Source organism: Talpa occidentalis, unplaced genomic scaffold (genome assembly GCF_014898055.3).
Source record: "Talpa occidentalis isolate TD23 unplaced genomic scaffold, MPIMG_talOcc4v2.1 talOcc4.10, whole genome shotgun sequence".
Taxonomy (NCBI): Eukaryota; Metazoa; Chordata; class Mammalia; order Eulipotyphla; family Talpidae; genus Talpa; species Talpa occidentalis.
Window position 1 is genome coordinate 27,221,484 of NW_023600993.1, and position 21,651 is coordinate 27,243,134.

General features: G+C 44.7%; 1 protein-coding gene across 1 annotated transcript in view; it reads left to right on the plus strand.

Annotated features, from left to right (window-relative positions):
* ITGA9 (integrin subunit alpha 9) overlaps positions 1 to 21,651 on the plus strand; it is a 284,237-nt gene that overhangs the window by 157,145 nt on the left and 105,441 nt on the right. Inside the window, 2 exon segments of the mRNA XM_037526417.2 lie at positions 753 to 829; positions 19,209 to 19,359. Coding sequence (XP_037382314.1) covers positions 753 to 829; positions 19,209 to 19,359 — 228 coding nt within the window.

Below are 21,651 nucleotides of genomic sequence, written 5' to 3' on the forward strand. Positions count from 1 at the left end.
CTCCCAGATAGTCCCAACTCAGGCACACACCCCCAAGTCCTCTGGCAAGATGTCGGGCTTGGCACACTGAACGTTAGGCCTCAGCCCTGGGTGGGACTTTGGCCGTGAAGACCCAGTTCTGGCTAAAGCCAGGACACTGTGTCCTTATAAACTACTTGCTGCCCCACCAAACGAAAGGCAAACGATCCCTTCAGACCTTGAGCCTTGTGGGCCCTCAGCGAAAGGGTCTCGTCACCTTTGACATTTCCCTTTGGAGCTAAAAATTTCAGCACGCTTTTATTGTTCAGGCAGAACCCATTTCACGTAGATTTTCTGCCTCCTCAAGACAACAGATGGAAATGACCTGACTGTAACCTGAAGATTCTTGATGCAACTAGATTAGCATTCCCTCCTATCTGAGAGCTTTTAAAGCTGTTTTCAGACAGAGATGGAAAAACACCTGACATATATCCTTGAAGAAAATGACCTGAAGCAGCATGCCACTGCCCACTGAGAAATGAGTCAAATGAGGAATGTGCTCTGACGTCAAGCCTGCCTCAGTGTGGGTGTCCTTGGAGCCTGCCACAGGTGCCTCACCATGCTGGGGAGCTGGCTCTGTGGAGGTGAGGGTAGAGAGTTTGAAGGGCTCAGGTGAGAATCTCCCTGGCTTTGGAAGAAGATAGTTGAATTATTTATTCATTTGCCATTCCCTTGCTTCTGACTTACTTTGCATTGTTCCCCTGGTTGTGACTTGCTTTGCATCTCTCTCCTAGACTGTTTTTGAAAGGAATTGCCATTCTGAGGACTGTGCCACCGACCTGCAGCTTCGGGGTCAGCTGCTGCTCTCCAGGTAAGTCGCTGTTCCTTCATGATTTTGTTCTGCAAAGCTCATTTGCCTTGACCCCAGGCCCAAAGCCTGACTGCATATTTCCCCACCGAAGAGGGTAAGTAGAGTTGGTAGATCACAGTACTATTTTGCATGTTGAAGAATGCATATTTTTTCATGTTTTCATAATGTTTATTGTTTATTTTTATTTATTTTTTATTTACTTTATTTTATATAATTCTTACATGTTTTTTCATCTTTGCACAATGTATGCATTTTCGTTTTGGTTATATTCCCCATACAATTGCACCCCCCCCTTATTTTGACTCTAGTCCTTTCTTTCCCCGCCCCTCCGCGCCCCCCCCCCAACTCAGCAATCAAAAAAGATAAACACATGCAGTTTGCAGCAACATGGATGGAGCTAGAAGGGATCATGCTCAGCAAAATAAGCCAGAAAGAAAAAGAAAAATACCAGATGGTCTCACTCATAGCAGGAATTTAGAAAACCTAAATAAGGGACCAGGAAAAAGACTAATCGATACAAAGTAAAAATGTCGAAGAATGCATATTATACAATCATTTGAACAGTAATTCTTAGCTATTATTTTGGGGGGTAGTTTGGTTTTTGTTTAGCTTATAATTCCATATCTGACACTTTAGCCTTTATTTCAGTGAGCGTTTGTGCTAGGAAGGGTGTATTTCATGTTTATTCATTGTATTGAATTGGAGCATGTGGATCTGTCAATATTCTACTGTTTGGAACCATTTCTTATGATTCAACTTATTATTAAATAAATGTTCTTCTAATTTTTTCCCCACCCTTAACAGTAGCATCTGCTTGAACAACAGTCATGGCAGCAGGAGGCAGGATGGGGGTGAAGGAGAGCCTAGGCCGTCCTGATCAAGTGAACAGACAGTCCCTCTATTGTGTCGGGGTTTCCTCCTGCAGACTGAGTCCCCCAGGCTAAAGGTGAACTTGCACAGAGGCCTTCTGTTTCCTCTTTGCCAACCTTTTATTTCAGACTTCTTTTAGGTTAAAGAGGCTGGTCCTAATCATTTAGTCGCACTTCAGAGAATGATTTCCTTTTGAGACAATTCCTTCTGAAAGATTGTTTTAGCCTTGGGGCCAGAAAGCCCTTCCATATGACTTAGTACCATTTCTCAATAATATTCACCAGTTTTGATAGTTATTCTTTAAAATGCCCCTTATTTGTAACTGTGAGAATTAAGTTGTGGTAGAATGAAAGAAATACCCCTTCATCAGTTAGTGACTACCCTAGGATACTTTTCCTTATGATGATAAATATTCTACATCTCATCAAGGAAAAGTAATACTAAAGTAGTTTTTTTCTTTTGTTTGAGTTTATTGGAGGAACGGTGATGTAACTTCTTCCCCCAACCCCCACAGGCAAATACTCTTCCAAACCACTTAAATATGAGTTAGCATTATTTTTGCTTAGGACGAGAGTGATGGATTAAAGTAGCACATGTTTTGCCAAGCTTACAAAATAACTTCAGACTCATGGAGTGGCTTTTCGAGTTGTTTAGCATTAGTAAGAAAGGCCTCCTGGGATTTTTAGAGAAACCAATTCTAAAGGAGTTTCATAAATTATCAGGCCATTAATTTCAGTTTTAAATAGATCTAAAAAGTGTTTTAAGGAAACGGTAACATGAAACAAAAATATATGGATTTATTTTTTCTTGAAGCAGTCTGTAAATGTTGGAAGTTTATTTTGGATGTAGAAAACTTCATGTGGTAGGAAAGGATTCACTTGCTTCAAGGATAAATATTAGGTGACGAACATCCTGATATTCCTACCACCCTTTGTGGATGGACAAATCCATGTCTAATGAATCATGCTTTTCACACATTAAGATATAAAATTTGAGGTGCATGGTCAGTACTAGGTAACTTGTGTGTAAAGCTGCTTCCACAGTTCCAACCTGCCTCTCAAGAGCATTAGTCTTGAGTTCTGTTCTGTTGGCCCAGTAGTCGATAATGTGTGAATAAACAGCATGGTGGCCGGGGCCAGCCCCTAAGTGTATCAGCTAGCTTGTTACCACAGAAATATGCTGCGTAACATGTGTGGCCTCAAAGCTCAGTGGCTTCAAACAGCAATCATTTATTTTCATGGGCCTGCAGGTCAGCTGAGGGTTGGCTGGCCCAAACTGGATTCAGCGAATCTTGACTAACTTGCTCATGCATCTGGGGTCAGCAGAGGATAGGTTAGTCTTAGCTTAGCTTGGGTAACCCAGTTCAGCTTTACTTCTTGTGTTTGTGTTTTACATCATCCTCCTGGAACCAGTGGGCTGGGCATGTTCCTTTTGTGGTGTGACAGGGTGCAAGAGGGCAAACAGAAGCATGCAGGGACTCTGGGCCTACCCTCAGAACTGGTGCACTTCTACTTCAGCCTTATTCTACTGGTCACAGCAAGTCATATTGCCAAAATGAAAGTTAAGAGACAGGACTTTTAGTGACAAGAACTGTAAAGTCGTCCAGTAAAGAGCACAGATGGCTATTACAGGGAGGAGTGAAGAATTGGAAGCAATAATGCAGTCTGTTCTACCATGTAAAGAACAGGGTAACTCCATCTGTTTCTTGATGACTCATAGTTCTTGAGGCTGCTTCAGCCTTTCATACACGCCCATCTTCCTAGAGCTCAATCATGCTGCCTAGAGATTGGGAGATTTTCTGAGTCTTAGAAGCAGTGTTCATGAATCAGAGCTCTGAGCTTCTTCTTGGGATGAGTTATTTCCCAAAGGCCCTCAGTCTCCCAAAGTCTTCTCTTGGTGAGGTTGCCCAATATGCCTTCATTATACTCCTGGGCCCATAGCTGTCCCCAAAGGAGCCATAAGAGAAACGTTAATTGGTAATTGAGTAAGTAGAGATACAGGGTCAGAACCTTGGTCATAGTTAAATTGGATTTCCCCAAACTTTAAATAAAGCCGGGCTCAGAGAAAGCGTCAATATACTCTCGTGAGAGCAAGGCTGGTGAACAGAGGCTGAGTGGCTGAGCCAGAGTGGGCTGCTTTGGTTATCTTTTAACCCTCTTGATTCACTTTTGGCCGGGATTGGACGTTCATTCCTTTGGTTTTTAAGTCACGGGGCACTGGGCACCAGGCTGCAGAAACAAAGGTGCTATGGGCCCTGCTCTCCCACAGTGCACAGCCCGGAAGGGAGAGAAAGAGAGACCAGGCGATGCAGAGGGAGTAAGAGTGAGCGAGTGAGGGGATGAAATTGAGATTGTGTAGATCTTTCGGTCCTTTAGTGAAAGTATTTTCCAGCTTGAGTGTTGAGTCAGGTGCTCTCTGCCCACCTCAGCTCCCATATGCCCTTCACCCGTCCGTGGAGCCACCTCCGTTTTAGTGTGGGAGAAGACTTGGCAGGACTGGATGTGCTTGGTCACAATTTCAGTCTTTAAAATCTAACCCTTCTATGAGCTTTGACCCACAATACTAAAAAGTGGAAGCAAAGGGGTTGCAGAGACAGACTTCTCCAGTGGCTGGGTCAACTGCTCAGTACAAGGTGTCCGGATGCCCCCAAGTACCCACCTGACTGAAGACAGTTGTCTTGAGAAGATGGAGGAGAAGGCATTTGGGAGTGACAGGGCCTCCCAGCGTGGCCATGGATTGAGTGAGGAAATGCTGTCTGTGGCTGGGACTTGTGGATGTTTTTGGGTTTTTTTTTTTCCTCACCAAAGAGCATGAATTCCTGCAGGACTATTGTCTCCTAAAACAATCAGTTCTGCATTAAGTCTATGCTCATTCCAAAACACCCCTGTTTCCAAAATGTCCAGCAATAGGGATAAAGCTGTTTACATTGTTTCTATTAAGTGGGATTGAAAATTCCATAGTAAAATGATGCAACTATGTTTTGTTTTGTCTGAATGCTCACAGTCCTAAGAAAGCATCATATATGGTTAAGATAATGAGAAGAAATATTGACTATGGCAGCTGAGCTAAAATGTATATATTTTTGATGCATCCCATAGGAGACCCGTGGAACATTTCAGTGCCTTTTGGCAAGCCAACTCGAATAATGAAAGAACCCTTAAGGGAGGTGAAAAGACACAGTGGAATATTTGTGAAGTTATAGGAACCATCTAGTGGCCACATATAATGGTCCTATGGTTACAACCTCAGTAATGCTGTTATTATGGCAGGGACGGTTGTGAAGTGCATTTCCCAAAACCCTTGGCTGGGAGATGGATAGCTCTATGTATGAAAGACCAGCCTTCAAGAGGGGGACCCCTGTACCCAGAGCTTTAGAGTTTGAAACAAATTATTCTCCTCCAAAGTTGCAAAGTGGCCAGAAACATGACCTGTGCAATTTAGGGTAGAATTAAAATTATCTTGCTTGATGAAGGGGAAGAGACCCCTGTTAATTGCACACTAGGTTCGCAAGAGAGTCTCTGGTATACGTAACACCCTGTAGGCAGAGACTTAGTGCCGGGCCTGGCAGATTTGTTCTCCTCTCCTTCCTGACCCAAGGCCTCTCCAGTAACCACAGTCCACCAGACCCCCACTAGACCAAGAAGCATTCTAGCTTGGTCCCCCCTCCCCTTTGTATTTGTTGGAGCCAGAGGGACTGGAGCAGCACTGCATGTCATGTGTCTGGCTTTGCTCCATCCAGATGTCAGTTGAGACAGAAAGAATAACCCAGTACCTGGAACAAAGTGGGTCCCAATGATCAATACAATCTCTACTCAGTGATTGTAGATGACAGCAGCCTGAAGAAGGAAGGTCCAGACCTCTAAATATTTCACTATAAAGTTGCTTGAAATGAAGGTCTTCCAGAAACTCAACAAAAATTTCCACTTAACCAAGAAGTGTTTCCCCTCTAAATGCACAAAGTCATGTTGGTATATTGTGTTGGGGCTCACATTGATTAATAAATATCTGAAACTTGGAAAATAATCAAATAAATCCCTGCAGCGTCTTACCAGCAACACGACATTGGACAAGTTGTCTGACATCTCTGTGCCTGTTTCTTCATCTGTAAAATAGAGGAAATAAGGGCAAGAACTTATATTGTTATTTTGATTATTTAATGAATTAGTTTATACACAAATGCTTCTAAAGCTGTTTGGTTATACAAGGTGGAGGAATTGGTAAGCATTCAATAGAAGAGAGCTAGCATTATCATTTCACCACATTCTGTTGGTCAAAGCGAAGCCACAGGATCAGCTGCATTCACAGGACAGAGAGATGAGCTACTCCTGGTGGAAGGAGCAGCAACACCAGCACAGAGGATGTGACTGGAGAGGGGCTGTCAGTCAGCCCATCGCATCCAGGCACCACAGGGGATGACTGGAGCATCATCCTGCAGGGAACTGTAAGGGCTGGGGAAGGATACACCTCAGATTATTGCCTCTGAGGGATGAAGGGACTGAGGTGTTTATGGACCAGCTCCTGAGAGTCACGGTTTGATGGCTGCTCTGGGGTTTGAAGGCAAGGACAGTTAATTCCCTGGCACTTACAGCCTATGACAGCACCTTGTCTTGTTCTGTAAAAACACCATGAAATACAAAGATGGAGACACTGGCAGCTGGAAGTCACCAAGAGCACTCAGAACAGTTCGAGGGGGGTGGCAAGGGCACAGATGATGTCAGCACTACCTTTCAGAGAATCTCACTTGAAGTTATTCTGGCATCTCCGGCAGGAGTGCTATGTCCACCTTTTGATACTGGGTCCTCTTCCCATTAAATATCCGGGAATGCTTGCTTTCCGTGTTTTGCTTAACACCCAATATTCCCCATTACTATGGTAACTGTTTCCTGTTGGAATATTCCACATCTTATTCCTCTACCATGTATATATAAATACATATTGAAGGGCACTTAGTTAGCTTTAGAACAAACCCAATGAGCAATCACAGGCTTGGGAGCTTTATTCCCATTTTCCTAGCACAGCAACACAGCACATCCCGGGCAGAGAGGGTCAGATCCCTTAGGTGTCCATGCTCCTGGGAGGGACCTGGGTGGAGCCTGCCCTGAAGCTGTGTTTCTTAGGAGGCCTGGCTCCCCCCCAACCTGGGGATAGGTGCACACAGTGACTTGGGCTGGGATGCCACCTCAGTTGCCCTGCAAAGTAGCGCAGGCAGGGTAGAAGCAAGCCCACTCACAGGCTCCCTGGGGTTGGCAGGTTTCTGGTATGTATTTGGAGCAGCAGTACAGAACAGGAAGCTGATAAGCAGGGGTTTGGGTCATTTAGCTGAATCAAAAAGAAAGTTAAATGGCAAAGGCAGGAAAAACACCTGAGGGGAGGTGCCTGAGGTGAGTCCAGGGCTATAACCTTTAGACCTGTGGCTTCTGTCTTGAAATAGCACGGCAGCTTGGGGAACCTGGACTGTCTGTGAACCAGACGGAAATGACCTTTGGAAATTCCTTCCTATCTCAGGGAGGATCAGTGTTGTAGTTTCCTAAATGGTCTACCAGGCATGATGTCAGGATGGAGGTGAGTGAGGGGGAGTGGTGGCTACCACCCCAGGAACTGACTGTTTTCCTTTGTGGGACAGACTCAAAGCACATAGGGGAGGTCACCTCATTTTCAGGGTCTCACTGCACAAGTGGCAGAAATCTGTCCCATCAGATACAAAACTTGAGGAACGGCCCTCTCCCTAGCGAGCAGACACTGACCGAGACTTTCCATCTGGGTGGGAAGAGGCTTCAGAGCCCACAGGGGAGCAGGGACACAGCAAGCAGAGGCCTGGCATCCTCCTGGCCGGCCTTTCTCCTAAGCAGCTGGGAACGCCTGGATCTACCTCCTAGGTATAGCTAATAAAAATGCACTTGGTCGTCTTTTCCTTAGCATCAAATATAAGCAGTCATTGCAAGTTTTATATGGAAGCATCTTTCCAGCAGGGTCAAAGTGATCTAGCTGGTAGGTTCCTTCTCACTGGCCTCTCAATGAAGAACAGGACCTATCGAGAGACTGTAACCACTAGATCCCTCGCGTCTCTTGAATCGAGAGCAGATGGGGAGCCACGTGCTGTTTCTTTGCTAAGATTTTTGCAGTTTATTCTGTGACTGTGTTGTTGGTCTCTTGCCACTAAGACTAGACTCGCCCATCTGGGAGCGACTTAATGGTGGTGAGAAAAGCCAAGTTCCAAAGATGTGCAAGTTGTTTTGTTTCCTGAAGTAAATTTTCCCCCACACATTCTTTCCTCCTGGGCTCTTACACACCCTCTCATTAGCATCTCTCCCCAGTTTGTTCTGAGCCACCTGATATAACCCTGCTGGCTCTCCATGGAGGAAAACCCAAAGACAACTGTGGCTGAGGAGGGATGATCCTTTTCCTTTCTCCCCAGTGGACATGGCCACGGCCACACTCCAGAGCTGAAGGTGGCAGACTTGGCTTTGCTGGAACTGCCCATAACACACAGTTCATCAAAGCTGCAGGGAGAGGGAAGGCATCATATAGAGAACTTCTAGATTTTATGACCCCAACTCCATTCCGGGAGATCTTGCTCCCAAAATGCCAAGGCTGCATGGATGCTGTTGATGCCATGTCCGGATCTCCTGTGCTGCGTAGGTGCATGTGCTCAGCTACTGTGTTGGCTGCTAAGGGCTCAGAGCTGCCCCTCCTCTGGGCTGAAGAATGGCCCTGGGCACCACCTGGCCTGGGAGGTTATACCTACCCTGGGACCAGTACTCAGTCAATGGCTGGCCAGTCAGCCCCCTTGTCAAACCATATGCTGTGCTTTTAGTTCCAGAGTCCCATGTGAATCAGGCCAAGGCCAGACTTGGCCTGAGGGACAGCCTTGCTCAGCTCCTTCCCTGCCCCATCCTGCCCCATCCTTGCTCCAGGCTCCTCAGGGCTTGTCCCTGGGAGCAGAGTCCATGGCACAGACCACCGCTTCCAGGGGGCCTGACCTGAGACACTGTAGAACTGAGACATCACATTTTGTTTTGTTTTTAGTTCTCCTGGCCGGACAGTTTGATTCCTTTTTAGGACTATGAGTTTCAAAAGGAAAGCAAATCCAGTGTTGTTTATCAGATATTGTGAGGGTTAAAGGTGAGAGAGTTGCTGATAGGTTTTTTATTTTTTATTTTTTTAAATTATTTTGCTTTTTTTTTTTTAATAGAGGCATGTTATTTATTTATTTATTTGTTTGTTTGTTTGTTTGTTTTGTTTATACATGCACTGGGTACAGCCAGAAGCACGGGAGGGTGAAAGAATTCACCAGAGCCAGAGCGGGGAGCAGAACAGGCAGAAGGACCGAAGTACGCTGCTGAGGGGAGCAGCGGGCGGCAGGAGAGGTCTGCGCCATGTGGGACCCTCCTCCAGTGGCCGGGGAGCAGCCGGGGATCGAACCGGCACCACAGAGGCCGCGGGCAGCTTCGCAACCCAGCGCTCAATCGCTGCGCCACCGGGGAGGCCCAACTGATAGGTTTTTTAATCTGTTCTCTTGGAATCAGAGGGTTTTGGTTTTCTGAACTCAGGTCTGCGGTGTATGTGTAGGGGGTACCTTCAGGTGATATGTGGGACTTTGTATCTTTTAGGATTACTTCTGCATGCTTCTTCCCTGAGCCTTTGTTTTTAAAGAGGACTAGCCAGACACAAGGGATCAAACGGGAAATCATCTTGTGAAAGATGTCTTTTGTGACAAAGGAAAGTGGGAACCTGAGTCACAGTCCATGGTGCAAGAGGGAGCCCATGATATTCAGGGAGTAATGGACCCCCTTCTCGCCAGAAGCACTTGCCTCTTTTGTAGAATGTTTTCTATGTTCACAGGATTTGAACACAGTGTGAATGCCAGAGAAACTCAATGTGAGTGTGGACCTGACATGTTGAATTATTTTGCATTTCTTGTTTTCTGCCTTCAAGAAGCCAGGTGGGAAGAGCTACTAAATTTTCCTGCTCCATGACCACCTCCACTCACAGGGAGAAAGTTCCAAACCCAGGATACTTGGAGTGTCAATTCATTCTGTTGTCTGCGACCATTTATACCCCCATTTGTTTTTTGAGCTAAACTCGAGAAAAATCATGGCCACAACACAGTTATTTGTTGAGGAACCACAGTGCCCCTGCTGGCTTAAGTTTTCTGGAGTGGTCTGACCTGCTGGCCTCCATGAAAGGCAGGTCAGCCTCTTGCACTCTGAGCATGTGGTTGCCAGGTTTAGTGGGTGGCTTATAGGTGACATAGGGTAATACAGCACTGCTGCTGTCAGGTCACACATCGCTGCACACCAGCCCTGTCTTATGACATCAGACCTCTGAACAGACCACAGATCTTGGGAATTCCTCTGTCCCCCAAAGTACTCTTTGTCTTTAATCCAGTTGTTACAGTGAGCAAACCTGATTTGTTCCAGATGTCCTAAGATTTAGTGATTCCGGAAACTACCCCTAAAGTAAAGGCTGATGAGGATTTGAATTTCTCTGTTAGCTGGGAACCAGCAGTTCTTTTCACAGTTAAACACATGGGGCAGGAGGAGAGAGACTGCACTGCTTGGAGAGCTAGGGAGGGCCCTCTGGCTTCTCGAATTGCCTCATTAGAAAAAGAATGATCTTTAAAGCAAATACAGATTCTACCATCATGTGAGTCATTAAAGGAGCCAGAGGTAGATCCAGTGAATATATAAGCATGTTATTTTTTTTTTGAAATAACATGTTTATGTCAATTATCTGAATGTTGCTAGGGAAACCACTATTTTGGCTCAGATCATCTTAGTAAACGCTTCTCTCTAACACTTTAAGTGTAAAACCGGCCAAGGTGGGTACATATGAGAGAGAGTGGCTTCATGTAAGTGTTTTTCAAACAGAAATTTAGTCCCTGGGATCATTTCCCTGACCTGCTGTAAACTTTAATTGACGTGCCTTACAGAGGTGCTTCACGATCTCTATCTGGAGTTAATAACCATATGGATCTGTTTTGCATGATTAAAAGGATGTATAAAACAGAGCAGAGATGTGAAGCACATCCTCGCAGTAAATGTCATAATAACCCATTGTTGGAAAAGGTTGGAACCTCCATCCATCCATCCATCCAGCATATTCTGCTTAATGATCGTGTTATTGATTTATGCAGTATCGCGGATATAAACAACACGACTATTAAAGCCACTTAGAGTTATGGATTTAAAACAAAAGCAGAAATTAATGTCGAGTGATGCTCTTTAGATTTTTAAAAGCATATTTGAAAGTAAGCAAATGTCCGGAGAGATGGTGAAGCATCTTACACAGGCCTGCATTAACACAGGTTTCAGCGGAAGCCCGAACAGGCCCTGGGGCACGTACTCAAGGAAACTAAAGGCAGGGCAACTGGAGGACAGACCTGGAGTAACAGGTCTCTGTCAGGTCTCTGAGCAGACCTGATAAGCAGGCAAGGTCCTATATATGTCAGTGAGTTTTGAACAAAGGGTGTGAAATGAGATCCCAGAGCAAATCAGAGGGAGGATCCTCAGCTGGGTGCAGCAGGAGGTCCAGGGCTGAGGCTGGAGACCACAGGAGGTTGCCCAACATCTGTGTTTATGTGGTACTGGGTGTGGATAAGATGGGCTAACTCGCAGCAAGAGGAAGCTTCAGGTGCTCAGGGGTCACTGACTTGATGATGCCACATCCTCTGTTGATTGTCGCCCTCTGCCTCACTCCACCTCACTCCTACTGGTGTCCTGTTGCTCTTTCTTCCAATAAAGGACTGGCTCTCAAACGTGCCTCAGAATCTGGTACTGGGGGGGGCCCAGGCTAAGACCTGTTCTCTTGCTTCCTTTTCCCCCCATACCACATGTAACCGCCGAGGCTCACCTGCACAGGTACAACCCTGGGCATCAGATTTTGGCAAAACTCAAAATTTCTTTGCGGGAAGGTAGATCACACATGTGGTCTGTTTTCTTTTGTGACATTTAAAAATGAGCTGTAGGATCTAAATAGTATCAATTTTATTTTTAAGTACTCAATTTTTTTCCAGTTTTTACTCAAATGCATTTAATTTTTCTTAGACCGATGCTTTGCCAGTAACATGAGAAATAGGTACCAGTAAAGAGTAATCACAGATCACTCATATTACAGTATTATAGTCAAATACGTATAATTTACTCAGAGTCCAGTCCTGCCCAACAGTCTATTGCATTTTATAACACCTTCACTTTGGTGTCTCATTATTATTTTTTTTAAAGATTATTTATTTATACATACAAGCACTGGGTACAGTCAGAAGCGCGGGAGGGTGAGAGAATTCACCAGAGCCAGAGCGGGGAGCAGAGCAGGCAGAAGGACCAAAGTACACTGCTGAGGGGCGCAGCAGGCGACAGGAGAGGTCTGCGCGCCATGTGGGACCCTCCTCTGGTAGCCGGGGAGCAGCCGGGGATCGAACCCGCACTGCAGAGGCTGCGGGCAGCTTCGCAACCCAGCGCTCAACCGCTGGGCGACCAGGGAGGCCCCCTGGTGTCTCATTATTAATAAAATATATAAAGGCTAAGAAGACAAACATAATTTTCTCATTTCATTCTAGCCAAATAAGGTGCATGTAAATTTGATACTATCTAGTTATATTTGTATGTAGTTTTGGGCCAGTGGGTCTGGAGGCAGAAACACTGGACCCTGAATGAGAGGGCCGCTCAGCCAGGTCTGCTCTCACCTGCTGAGTCACTGAGGGCCAGGGGTGACCTCTCTGACCTGAATCTGCAAAGTGATGACTCAGGTGAACCCCGTCCAGTTGTCAAATCCCATTTCTGATTTCATGGTGTCTACTCATTTTTAAGAATTAGAAGCATGGTTTATAGTTTTAAATTGTATCAGCTGTAATTTGTCATTGCTTTTATGGCATGCTCTTGAGAATATCTGTGGTTTGTTGGATGCTGAAACCTTATCAGGATTAATACCCCAGATTTTGACATCTCTCCATGGGAGAATATGATCTGCTTCACAAAGTCCTTTTAATATGATTTCCATGAGAGAGAGAGAGAGTGTGTGTGTGTGTGTATACAATCAGTCTTAGGAACATTTTTGTTGACAGGGCTCTCATCCCATTAATTGTAGGATCATGGTTCATCTCCTTAGTAACATGTTTCTGAATACTCCCCCACCTTCCCTGACCCCTACCATCCCTGTAGAACCCCTTCTTTGTCCTCTCATAGCATAAGGAAGCTCCTAGGGGTGTTGCTTCATTGCAGCGGGTCAGCACTCTGCATGTGTTGACATCTTATGTTTTACATGTTTGTCTCCACTAGACTGAATTCCTTGAGGACTGGGACTGTATCCTTGGCACCTGAGTTGAGAAGCCAGTTTTAGAAAGTAGTGGATAGGTGGATAAATGATGAGAGAGGTGGAGGAGGGAGAGGGAGGAGAGATGGAGAAAAGCAGGAAAATGGATGAATTTGGCTACCCTTTACCATTAACCTAGTTGTCATTATGAAATAGAACTGTGGTTGGAGTATAATGTCAATAATCATCATAATGGTATGTGAAGACATTTTTAAAACTCAGACATACCTTTGGATTAAACTTAGAATGCACTTCATAAAAGCCTAAAATGCCTTTGATTAACTTCTAAGCCTTTACTGAGAATTAGATGTAAGATAGCAGCAAAAGAAAATAACAGCACTTTATTATATGGAAGGTCAATTATAACCACAAAAAAACCCCTTAAAAATAAGGTCATGGTTTATGTCTTTAATGGGCCTCCCTCATGGTGCAGCAGTTGAGCGCTGGGTTGCGAAGCTGCCTGCAGCCTCTGCAGTGCCAGTTCGATCCCCGGCCACCAGCGAGGGTCCCACATGGCGCGCAGACCTCTCCTGCCGCCCGCTGTTCCCCTCAGCAGTGTACTTCGTCACTCTGCCTGCTCTGCTCTCCCCTCTGTCTCTGGTGAATTCTCTCACCCTCCCGCGCTTCTGACTGTACCCAGTGCTTGCATAAATAAATAAATCTTAAAAAAAAAAAAAAAGACAAGGGTGATCTAAAATGACCTCATGGAAAATTAATTATTAAACACCATATCACTGTTTTAGTTTCTTCCCTCAGCATCTTCACAAAAAATTATCTGGATAAAACTATTTCTGTGATGGTAGAAGGGGAAGACCTTGGCTTTCGTGACCTTGGTGGTTCAGCAGAATGTGATTGATAGGAAAATGTATTGCATTTACCCATTGAGGAAGTTGGAGTGGTCAGCCCTGCTCATGTGTGGTGACAAGTAAGGTCAGAGGGCAAGATCTCCAGCATCGCAGGTAACACAGATGGGATGCCAGCAGGGACATCTGATGCCGGCCTCGTGAAGTAACTGGTGCTATGCTTACATGTAAACCCAACATGTTCAAGAACAGCTGCTGTAAGATGTGTTAAGACAGTTATATTTGTTATTTCTGATCACAGCTAAGTTTCCAGCTGGCTGTATATGAGCTATAAGATAACCTTTCTAGAAATTGTAGTTTGTAGAGCTTATGTTGATTATGATAAATCAATACAAATATACCAGGATAGCCAGCATACCAAATAATACGACCTGCTTAAAAGGCTACACAAGCAAATCAGAATCAATGATAAAATTTCTCAGGGAATAAAATTCCTTGAAAATCACAAAGACTGTTCCTCAACAAATAAGTCAGCTCCCATGGAATGTCTGGCACAGAATCCCTCAGCCTGATCATTTTAATCTTTCAGCAGTTCTGGCAGAGAGGTTAGTGTTCATGGAGTCCTGCTCTTTTCAGATGTCATTAAAAGACAAGTCTTGCCAAAGCCCTTCCTGACCAAGATGGAGTTCATGTAATAGCTGTAGCTCTGACAGCCTCCGTACCAGCGGACGTTTGGCTGTAGCCCAGCTCCCCCTTATGTGGCTGTGTGGCCTCTGTCGGGGGTGGGGGGATCAGGTGGCTCTGTTGGACTCAGCTTCTGCACATGTAAAATGCAACATCTGTGTGGGGCTGTTGTACGTGTTCGTTCCTCCATTCATGAATCAGGTCTCATTGCGCCAGACAAATCTCTCCCTGGGGGTACAATGATGAGCAAGACCAGACAGAGGTCCTTGTCCCCTGGTACTTAGATCCATCCCAGTTGGGAAGAGATAGGCTTTATCAAATAGTCTTGCAAATAAATGTTCCTCAGAATCTTTGTAAGTGCTACGAAGGGTTGGTGGAGCCTCTGTGGCTGGAGAACCTTGTAATAGGGACATTTATTTCCCTCAGGAGGGAGGGAAGAGAGAGGCTTCTGGGTTGTGATGGGCAAGAAGGTGGAGAATGTGGGCAATGATGGAGAGTGGTAGGTTTTGAAGGTGTAGGGGACATTGAGTTCTGAGCCCCACACAATTTCTTTGCCAAGTCACCTCTTTGCATCTTGATTTCCTCATGTCTAAAATGGGTCAACATTGGGCCTCCCGGGTGGCTCAGCGGTTGAGCTCTGGGTTGCGAAGCTGCCCGCAGCCTCTGCAGTGCCGGTTTGACCCCCGGTCGCCAGGTGAGGGTCCCACATGGCGCGCAGACCTCTCCTGCCGCCCGCTGCTCCCCTCAGCAGTATACTTCGGTCCTTCTGCCAGTTATGTTCCCCGCTCTGGCTCTGGTGAATTCTCTCACCCTCTCGCGCTTCTGACTGTACCCAGTGCTTGTATAAATAAATAAATAAATCTTTAAAAAAATAAAATAAAGTGGGCCAACATCAGGAACCTTTCATGGTATTGTTAGGTTTTTGAGAACAACATGTTTGAAAGTACCCAGAATCATGCTGGCAAATTGCATTTCTAAGAATAGGTTTGGAAACAGAGACATACTGTTTTATGCATAATTTTTTAGCTGTGAAATAGACTAAAAACAGCCTTTAAAAGTCTGAGTTCACATTCTGTCCTGCAAGGTGACTGGCTCGCCTTAATCAGAGACTTGTTTGAATCACTTGACTTTGAACCCCCAGGCATGAACTTGCTGCATGATTAAGTAACAGATACCCAAGCTTTGGGGACTGGCAGAAGGTTAGATGTCCCTGCTCTGATCTCCTCCACTTACATAGCAGTAAAGGAGGTCGATCACATGAATAGCGAAGCTGGAATGAGGAGACATTCCCCTACCCCATAGTCCTGTGCTTTTCTGTCTTTTCTCTCTGCTTAATAATTCTATTTGGAAATGAACTGTGGATGCTCTCTGAGGCCATTGGGCTACTTGTATGTGCTTGTGCATTTCCTTCTCAAGATAAAGTGAGGTTAGCTCTCTTGCATAGCTTCTTAAGGCCCAAGGATTACGCCTTTAATCTTCTAAAAGCAAACAGGAGGACAGAAATAACCCATCAATTGTTTAAAATTAAGATGGCCAACAACAATAAATAATTGCCACAATAGCTTGAGGTCAAGGTCTTAATTTATTGGAGGCCATTCAAGAATTTGAAACCTTTCTTCAAGTTAATTTTTCACATCTTGTTTAGATCCTTAGACCCCTTGCTTCCAAAAGCAAGGCCATCAGATCTTTCATTGCACATGTTATTCTTGTTGACGTGCCAGGCATGCGGGAAAGCGAAGTCCTCTCTTCATGAAGGGATAATGATAATTCCTCTCTCCCCAAATTCATATTTCAAAGTATTACGGCCTGTTGAGACTTTGGATAGTTCTTGTCTCTTTCATGGTATATTAACTATATTCATGGTTGCAAACAACAACAAACATGTGCTGGTTAATTTAAGCAGAAAAGGAATGCTTTGGGTGGATATGGACTTATTCACAGAAATCAGTGGTAAACAGGAGGCAAACCTTAGCTTAGGAAGCCACCTCTGTGCTCTCAAATCTGTAGATACTCAGATGATCCTAGGAGGCCCTGGTGTGTTGGAACAAGCCTCAAAGTTCATACACCTGATTGGCAGTATCTATTCTCTACACCCAAGCCACTCAGCCACCCTTAGATCATATGATGCACTTAGTCAGGTGCCCACACTTTAACCACCAAGAGTAGGGGAGAAGGAGGGTCTGCCCTCTTCCTGCTGATAGGCTTTCCCCTCCTATCTGGAGATCCCCCACATCCCAAAGAGGAAGGTGTCGGGATGCTGAATCGCCAAAAGTGACAACTGCTCATTACACAAACCCTCTTTTGTTTAATCACATCTTCAGTAGCTGGTTGGCCTAGCAATGATTGACCACCAACCTGAATTTATTTTGTCTGAAGCTCACATCACATAATAATCATTAATCTATGTGCACCTTTATCATTGTTTCCATCCTCATCTCCATCAGTCTTATCTTCATCCTCATCTCCATGTGCTATTTCCCTGTATCGCCTCCCCCCTTAAACATCTCCTTCTTCTTCCCCTTCCCAGTCTGTGGCCCTGCTTCCATTTCACTGCAAAATGGAATCAATCACAATAGAGCTTTCTCCTGTTCCTACCACCTATCTACCAATGCATCTCCACTTTCTCACCTCATACCAGCTGAGGCCACCCCCTCCACTTCTTCACCCACCCATCCAGTGGGGATCCCCTGTCACACTGTCATTGTTACCTCTCTAGCAGATCCTTCCCATTATTATGGAAATACACTGTGATTTCCATTAAAAAAAAAAACAAAAAAAAACTCCCTTGAGCCCATTTTCCCACCAACTTTAATCCCAGTTCTACCAGTAGGCCATTGGGTTTTCTCCACTAACCCTTCTAAATAAATGATAATTCTTCCCTTCTAGTTGTTGAATTAAAAAAAACTAGTAACAACAAATGTTGGCGAGGATGTGGAGAGAAAAGAACTCTCCTGCACTGCTGGTGGGAGTGCAAACTGGTCCAACCACTATGGAGAGCTGTGTGGAGATTCCTCAATATGCTAAAGATGGAGCTTCCATATGATCCAGCAATTCCACTCCTAGGTATTTGCCCAAAGGACACAGAATCATTAATTCCAAAGGGCACCTGCATCCCTATGTTTATAGCAGCACTATTTACAATAGCTAAGCTATGGAAACAACCCAAATGCCCCAAAAATAGATGACTGGATCAAGAAGATGTGGTACATATACACCATGGAATATTACTCAGCAATCAAAAAAGATAAACACATGCAGTTTGCAGCAGCATGGATGGAGCTAGAAGGGATCATGTTCAGCGAAATAAGCCAGAAAGAAAAAGAAAAATACTGGATGGTCTCACTCATAGCAGGAATTTAAAAAACCTAAATAAGGGACCAGGAAAAAGACTAATTTATACAAAGTAAAAAAATCAACAAGCAACTATGGACCAGAGACACACTGGGTGGGGGGGAGGAAAAGGGGTGGGGAGAGGAAGGATTAGGGTCAAAATAAGGGGGGGGGTGCAATTGATGGGGAATATAACCAAGATGAAAATGCATACATTGTGCAAAAATGAAAAATGATGTAAGAATTATATAAAATAAAATATTAAAAAAAATTAAATTCTTAAAGAACATCCTTGACTACTCTTTCCCTAACACTGCTTATCTAATCCATGAGTGAAATCTATGGCCCAGCTTGTAAAACATATCCAGAATATCTTCTCACTTCCTCGGCTTCTACTCCATGGCCTGAGTCATGTTCTCCTGGATTATTACAATAGCTCCCTAACCAGGCTCCCTGCTTCCCCCAGCCTTTCACCCCGCAGTTCTCAGCCAGGGTGAACCCTTAAACATGGAGGTCAGGTCATACCTCTCCTCTGCTCAGAGGCCTGAAGGTGCTCCCATATTAGAGTCAAATGAGGTCCTTACAAGAACTACAGTGTCCTTGGGGGCCTGCCTGCTGCGGACTCTTGCCTCGTGGAGCTCACTTCCTCCCATTGCCCCTCCTCCGAGGCCTCCTCCTCCTGGCCTCCATTCCAGTCCTTGACCACTTCAGCTCCCCCGCTGGCTAGTTCCCTGATATCTGCTCCCTTTCTTCTGTCAGGCTTCTGCTGAGAGGTTTTCTAATCAATGGCACTTCCCTGACCATCCCATTTAAATCACAACCCACATGCCCTCCATATCAGGTGCTCTCTGTCCTTCCTGCCCACTATCTGACCTATGTGTTTTTTCCTTTTTCTTTTTTTTTCCTTTCCCTGAAAATGATGCCTATGATGCCAACGTCTCGATCCATCTTTTCTGGGAGCTCTTAGACTCTCTGACCCGTGTATTTACTTCTTTTGCGTTTTTTTTTCCTCTCCCTGGAGCTCCAAGAAGGCAAGACCTCTGTTTTGTTGACACATAGAGCTGGTGCTCAAAAATATTTCAATGAATTAATACGCGACCGAATTCCATATGTAGATGACTGGATGTTTTATATAATTTTCCAGATTTCATGTGAGTTACAGAACAGCCTAGTGGCTGAGACAACACAGAACCCCCTGTGCTTAGATGGAAAACTGAGCCCCATGGCAGCTGACTGCCTGAGGAATAGGGCTGGTTAGTGGGGTTCCCAGGACTTGTCATTCTGTTCCCAGTGGGGTTTCCGTCCCCCTCTCTCAGCTACCCCCAGATGCCACATATTGTGGAAATGTCAGGGCATTGACTGCTGTTTCTTTTTCCTTGCAGCATTGATGACAAAACTCCATATCTAGCTTTGGGGGCTGTGAAGAATATCTCCCTAAACATCTCCATCTCCAACCTTGGGGACGATGCCTATGATGCCAATGTCTCGTTCAATGTTTCCCGGGAGCTTTTCTTCATCAACATGTGGCAGAAGGTAAGGACAGCATCTCCAAAAGAGAGCCTTTGTTCCATGTGGCGCATTTTCTGACTTTTCTTATAGCTGGGGGACTATAGTGATTCTGTAAGGACTGTGTTATTTGTAACTATTTGAACTTTTTCCTTTTGGACTTAGAATATGTTGGTGCAGCCAAAGAAAAAACTGTAAATGCCTCCGCGTGTCAGAGCGATCTCTATCATGGCTGTCCACTCTTTTGTGGAACCCCTCTGCTACAGTCATAGGTGTGGTCCCCTCTCTGGGATGATAGTTACTGTCTCCAGCAATGCACGTTCTACAAAATTCCAGTCGTAGGTCAATTGTGAAAAACAAGATAAGATATAAGGGCAGATCACTGCTTATCATGCTTGTCGTCAGGGATGCACTTGATGTTTTCCATTAGAGGGTCAGGTATATCAGCCTATACTGTTGCATATTTATTTATTCCTGAAATAATTTAGTAAATTGAGGAAATTAAATTATTTCCATGAATTAAGTGAGTTTTTTTTTTTGTAGTGTGAATTAATTGATTTGAATGAATTGAAGTTTAAATAGGGCCACTCAGGAAGGAAAAAGAACTGGCATTGACTCCTGTCTGGTCAGGTTCAATGAACCTCTTTTGGGAAGAAGGAATAACAGACCTCTTTGGGGGCAGCAGGAGAAAAGAGTAGGCTCAGGCAGACCTCACCCTACCTGAGGCTGCTCTGTTGATAGCTGTTCTGATGGAAAGTTCTGTAGTGTCTCAAACTATGTGTGGCATCGAATGCTTTGACTAGATGTCTGTGTTAAAATGGAATCAGAATCTCTGACGGGATAATTCGGAGTAACTGCTTTTCCTGAGCACTTTGACATGTTTTTTGCTTGTGGATATCACGTGTCATCCTCTTAAGTGACTGAACATGATTGTCTTCTGGAAAACTGGCTCTGCTCTGTCAATGTATAGGACTCGGTAATGTCATTTCGTAAACTAAGTAGCCTCCTGTGCCTTACTCAGCTTCCCTTCACCCTGGTTGTCTTTTTAGCTTTTAGACTGCATGATACTCCATCAGCTATGCTATGAATTGCCTACAGATTCCTATAATTAGATATTTAGATTATTTCTTGTTTTGTTATCTTTTAAATAATGTTACAATGAAAGTCTTACAGAGATTAACCTGAGCAAGTGATTATAACCAAATAGTTTCACAATTGTTTGGGGAAGGGGAAGTAGCATTTATAGGCCACCAGGGGCCTTTACATACATTTTTCCCATTCCCTCCTTACTGCATGAAATCCGGTGATCTGATTTACTGGAGGAATACTCTCAGGAGAAGAGAAGTGGGGGAAGTAGAATGGATCAGGGAAAGGGTTGTTTAAGGGTGTGCCATCATAAAATTTAGCCTTGATCTGATTTATAGGGTGGGAAGAGGTGGGGGGATGCCCTAGAGCATAAATCACTCAGCAGAATTGTCCCCTGTGAAGTGGCAGGGGAGTATCACTCCAACCCCTGGGTCCTCACTGACCACTGTGTCCCATCACAGCCTCCATTCTGAACAGGGGAGCTCTAGTAAGCCAAGACAGTGCTTCTGAGGAGGACACAGGTATGTCCTTAGACACTGTACCTGATGGTGAGAAAATGGGAACATGTTATTTAACTCCCTTGTGATTGAATCCCAGCAACCTTTAAAACCTTTGGTGCAGGAAACCCTAGGCTTCAACTTGGCAGAAAGCTGACAAGGTATCAGCTCTTGGGGTTGTGATGAATGTTACTACACAAAAGGTGTCAGGACACAGCAATGCCACACAGCTGCATGGAGGCAGGGCCAGCTAGAAAAGCAGGTGGGCCAGGTGACCCTCAGTGCAGCAGGAAAGAAACAAAATGTCCCCTTCTATGGCTATATCCATGACTGCATGGTTGAGCAATGGAGAAACAAGATGCCACTGACCAGCCCAGAGCAAGACTAACCATATCCCACTAGATAGTGAGGGGACAACAAGGGAGCCCTCCCCACCCCCATAGACCTAGAAGAACCAACATGGACCCTGCAAGAAGTTTCTAGCACATAAACTAAGAAAAGTATAATACCATATACAGAGGGAAAGCATGCCTTTTGAAGAGATAATTAATAGAAAACAAAAGTAAATTTTACAGAGCACTGACTTTTGCTCTTGATGAAATTCAAGGAAAAGAAAGCATGCATAGTCAAAGATCAGATTGTCAAGCAGTGGCCTCGGGTGAAAATGGAGTGGACTGAGAAGCAAGCAAGAATAAAGTTTGTGGCACTAAGAAGAAAACTTAATACTGAAACCAAG